Source organism: Centropristis striata, chromosome 8 (genome assembly GCF_030273125.1).
Source record: "Centropristis striata isolate RG_2023a ecotype Rhode Island chromosome 8, C.striata_1.0, whole genome shotgun sequence".
Taxonomy (NCBI): domain Eukaryota; kingdom Metazoa; phylum Chordata; class Actinopteri; order Perciformes; family Serranidae; genus Centropristis; species Centropristis striata.
The window spans coordinates 2501-7500 of NC_081524.1; the positions used below are offsets into that span (position 1 = coordinate 2501).

The 5000-nt window shown below is 42.8% G+C and overlaps 1 protein-coding gene across 1 annotated transcript in view; it reads left to right on the plus strand.

Moving 5' to 3' along the window:
• Window positions 1-5000, plus strand: part of LOC131976128 (multidrug resistance-associated protein 1-like) — a gene marked incomplete at its 5' end in the record, with an annotated part of 21351 nt that overhangs the window by 1376 nt on the left and 14975 nt on the right. The window contains 5 exons of the mRNA XM_059339043.1: window positions 1-114; window positions 217-304; window positions 666-862; window positions 949-1125; window positions 4714-4881. The exon at window positions 1-114 is cut by the window's left edge and continues 33 nt beyond it. Of these exons, the coding sequence (XP_059195026.1) occupies window positions 1-114; window positions 217-304; window positions 666-862; window positions 949-1125; window positions 4714-4881 (744 nt within the window). The remainder of the gene's footprint in view (window positions 115-216; window positions 305-665; window positions 863-948; window positions 1126-4713; window positions 4882-5000) is intronic.

Here is a 5000-nt window from a genome sequence, read left to right on the forward strand (position 1 = left end):
ATAGATGAGCGAAACGTTCTGGATGCTCAGAAGATCTTTGTTTCTGTCGCTCTCATCAACATCCTGAAGACTCCTCTGAGTCAGCTGCCCTTCGCCATGAGCACCACCATGCAGGCACGTCTCAGCCAATCACAGGCCTCCGTTAACCTCTTCTTCTTCTGATTGGTTAACTGTGGCGTCGAGACTCTGATCTGTGTTTCATGGTTTATTTCTCAGGCTGTCGTTTCCCTCAGACGTTTGGGAAACTTCCTGTGTCAAGACGAACTGAAACCGGACAACGTGGAGAGACTTCCTCATAGCACAGGTAACACACACACACACACACACCTGCCTAGCTTAGCATAAAGACAAGTGGCAGGGATAAAACTGTTAGCCTAGCCCAAAACTGGGAGAGAAAATAATTGTATTATTTTATATTCATTAATTTACCGTCTGGGGATCAAAACAAGGTTTATCTTCCTGTGTTTTAGTTCAAATCTGTTTCGTTTATTTCTTGAGGAATCATTGCTTTCAAACCATAGACTGTATTAAAAAGGTCAGAAACAGGTATAAAAGCAGCGGCGCATGTGTCAGCTGTCCAACAACAAATGTTTCTATATTTACTGATGAATGTCCAGACAGCTGGAACTGTCCAGAAACGTGTCAGAACCATGTTCTGTCTTCAGACGGAGATGGCGTGACGATCGACAGCGGCTTCTTCTCCTGGACCAACGACGGGCCGCCGTCTCTGCACAGAATCAACGTGAAGGTTAAGACGGGCTCTCTGGTGGCCGTGGTCGGCCATGTTGGCTCCGGGAAGTCCTCTCTGCTGTCGGCCATGTTGGGAGAGATGGAGAGGAGGAGCGGCTTCGTCTCCATAAAGGTCTGACTCCTTGTCATTTCATCCAGTTGTTAATAGAAGTGAGCGTGTGGTTGGTTAGTATTTTATTATTTGATGGTGGCGTGCAGGGTTCGGTGGCTTACGTCCCCCAGCAGGCCTGGATCCAGAACGCCTCCCTGAAGGACAACATCCTGTTTGGTGGAGAGAGGAAGGAGGGCTGGTACCACCGAGTTCTGGAGGCCTGCGCTCTGCTGCCGGACCTGGACATCCTGCCCGCCGGAGACAGCACCGAGATCGGGGAGAAGGTACGACACTTTAAATGTCCATGAAGAGTTTCATTAAGAGTCCACAAAGGCGCCAGAGCACGACTAGTTGACTCCATCCAGACTAGAAAACAAAGCAGCGTGGAGCCCTACTGTAAATTTACCTCTAAAGTTCTGGCTGTAAACTCCATGAGGCCAGTTTCAGTTTGATGATGATATACCAAGTAAAACTGGAAACAAGCTCAAATATATTTAGTATAAAATGATAGAACTGGATGGAACCCTCTTATATGTTAGATTTGACACCTTTGTTCACATTTGAAAGATTTAAAATTCTTTATTGAGCATGATAGTGTTTTGAAAGAAAAAAAAAACATTCAAAATCACATTTTATGTTGGACTGAAGGACGAAAAAAGACACCCGAATGACCAAAAAAGACACAAAAAGACACAAAATGACTAAAAAAGACACAAAATGACAAAAAAAATACACAATAAAACTATATTACCAAAAAAAAGACACAAAATGACTTAAAAAGTCACACAATAACCAAAAAAAGACACAAAATGACACAAAAAAGACACAAAATGACAAAAAAAAAACACAAATGACTAAAAAAGACTAAAAATGACCAAAGAAGACACAAGAAGACACAGAATGACAAAAAAAAAATTACCAAAAAAAAGACACAAAATGACTTGAAAAAGACTTGATGATAAAATCACAAAATTCTTATTTCTCAGATCGAAGTTTCTCTGTAAGTATGGATACATGCTCCTCCAGAACACATGAAATCAAGTGTGGGGTTCCCCAAGGGTCAATTTTAGGTCCAATTCTTTTTAATCTGTATATGCTTCCCCTTGGGGACGTCATCAGGAGACACGGCATCAGCTTCCACAGCTACGCTGATGACACACAGCTGTACATCGCCGTGTCTCCTGATGACACAGAGCCCATTGATTCCCTTTTAAACTGTATTTTAGATATCAAGTCATTGATGGCAGTGAACTTCCTACAGCTCAACCAGGACAAAACAGAGGTTTTAGTCATCGGTCCTGAAGGCAAGAGAGAGAAACTTTTACCAAAACTACAAGATTTTACAACTTCAAAATGTGTAAAGAACCTGGGCGTCATTTCCGACTCTGAGCTCAATTTTATTCCTCATATTAAAAATACAACAAAGATAGGTTTTTACCATCTTAAGAACATAGCCAGAGTCCGCCCGTTTCTCTCTCGATGCTTTTATCTCTTGTTGTTTAGACTACTGTAATGCTTTTATCTCTTGTCGTTTGGACTACTGTAATGCTTTTATCTCTTGTCGTTTAGACTACTGTAATGCTTTTATCTCTTGTTGTTTAGACTGTAATGCTTTTATCTCTTGTCGTTTAGACTACTGTAATGCTTTTATCTCTTGTCGTTTAGACTACTGTAATGCTTTTATCTCTTGTCGTTTAGACTACTGTAATGCTTTTATCTCTTGTCGTTTAGACTACTGTAATGCTTTTATCTCTTGTCGTTTAGACTACTGTAATGCTTTTATCTCTTGTCGTTTAGACTACTGTAATGCTTTTATCTCTTGTTGTTTAGACTACTGTAATGCTCTCTGGTCTTCCCAAAAAGAGCATCCACAACCTACAATTATTACAAAACTCAGCCGCACGCGTGCTGACGAGGACCAGAGGGCGGGAGCACATTACACCGGTTTTAAAATCACTGCATTGGCTCTCTGTGTGTTTCAGGATCGATTTTAAGGTTCTTTTATTAGTTTTTAAATGTCTTAATGGTCTTGGGCCATCTTATCTATCGGATATGCTTTTATCATATCAACCCTTGTGGGTCCTGAGGTCCTCTGGCACCGGCCTTTTAATCATTCCAAGAGTTAAAACTAAAACCTATGGGGAGGATCATTCAGCCATTATGGCCCGCGCCTTTGGAACAGCCTGCCAGAGGACATCAGGACCGCAGAGACTGTTGATGTTTTTAAAAGGAGGCTCAAGACCCACCTGTTTGGTCTAGCTTTTAACGGATTATTTAAGTCTTTATCCTGTCCTGTTGTCTTTTAGTCTTTTAGTTTTTAAGGTTGCTTTTTCCTCATCTGGATCCTCGGTGCCTTGCCATTTCTCTACACTGTCAATCAATATGTGCTGTGTGTGAGTCTAAGTGTGTGTTTGTGTGCGTGTGTGTGCATGTTTGTGTATGTGTACATACAGATGTGTATGTGGGGGAGGGAGGGGTGGGTTTTATCATTTTTATTGTCTGTTTTTATTTCTTATTTTTTGTAAAGCACTTTGTGTTACATTTCTATGTATGAAAAGCACAATTGTTAGAGTTCGTTTTTTGCAGAACAGATGAGAGGAGAGTAAAATCCTTTTGACTATTTATTTAAGACAATAATGAAAGAGTAAAATGATGTACATCGACCTTCTCTGTTCAGAAATTACAGGCTGCTAAGCAGTTAGCTGTAACCACCTCCCAGAAAAGCATGCCTAACTTACTTTTACACAGTTTTATAATATGAATGTTCGACTATCTGATTGGTCAAAACTGTTGGGGCAGCACCTGGTTCAGACTTGGCCCGCCCATTACGTTGGCACACAGGCTAGTCCTAGCCTCTTGGTGCTTCAGCTTCCGGTCACCACCCTGTGGAAGGAAAAAAGCTAACAGCACACTTCTGTATCTTGTCTAGTGTTCGTCAGTGCCTGTCTCCACCTGGGCCCGTTACCTTGTCTAGTGTAATTCAGTGCCTGTCTCCACCTGGGCCCGTTACCTTGTCTAGTGTTCGTCAGTGCCTGTCTCCACCTGGGCCCGTTACCTTGTCTAGTGTAAGTCAGTGCCTGTCTCCACCTGGGCCCGTTACCTTGTCTAGTGTTCGTCAGTGCCTGTCTCCACCTGGGCCCGTTACCTTGTCTAGTGTTGGTCAGTGCCTGTCTCCACCTGGGCCCGTTACCTTGTCTTGTGTTGGTCAGTGCCTGTCTCCACCTGGGCCCGTTACCTTGTCTAGTGTTGGTCAGTGCCTGTCTCCACCTGGGCCCGTTACCTTGTCTAGTGTAATTCAGTGCCTGTCTCCACCTGGGCCCGTTACCTTGTCTTGTGTTGGTCAGTGCCTGTCTCCACCTGGGCCTGTTACCTTGTCTTGTGTTGGTCAGTGCCTGCCTCCAGCACAAAGAGTGCTTCAGTTTTTTATCTGCTTGCCCTCAAATAATGTGGCGATGTGCAAAGCGTTATCAGTATATCCTTTCTGTTGATACTTCTTATTTCTGTGTGCTGTGCCTGGCACATAAAATGTGTGTTCCATGCCCCGCCAGATACACCTCTAAGCAGCATTTTACTAAAGGTCATAATGCAGACCATTGCTAATTTTATTAATCTCTAACACTATAAAGTTTGAAAATAACCAAAAAAGACACAAAATGATCAAAAAAGACACAAAATGAGAAGACAAAATGATCAAAAAAATTCAGAAGAATAGCCCAAAACTCCATAGAGTTCAGGTTTATTGTTAATTTGTTGTCTAACGGTGCGTTCAGGGTCTGAATCTGTCCGCGTGTTGTTTATTTGTTGTCTGACGGTGCGTTCAGGGTCTGAACCCATCCGTGTGTTGTTTATTTGTTGTCTGACGGTGTGTTCAGGGTCTGAACCTGTCCGGGGGTCAGAAGCAGAGGGTGAGTCTGGCTCGGGCCGTGTACAGGAAGTCGGATGTTTACCTCCTGGACGACCCGCTTTCCGCCGTCGATGCTCACGTGGGACAACACATCTTCGACCGGGTCATCGGACCGAGAGGACTCCTGAGAGGAACGGTGAGACCTTCACACACCTCCACCTGCATGGTGACATTCATTATGCTGCTTTAGATACAAGAGTCAGAGAAATAATAATAATAATAATAATAATAATAATAATAATAATAATAACAATA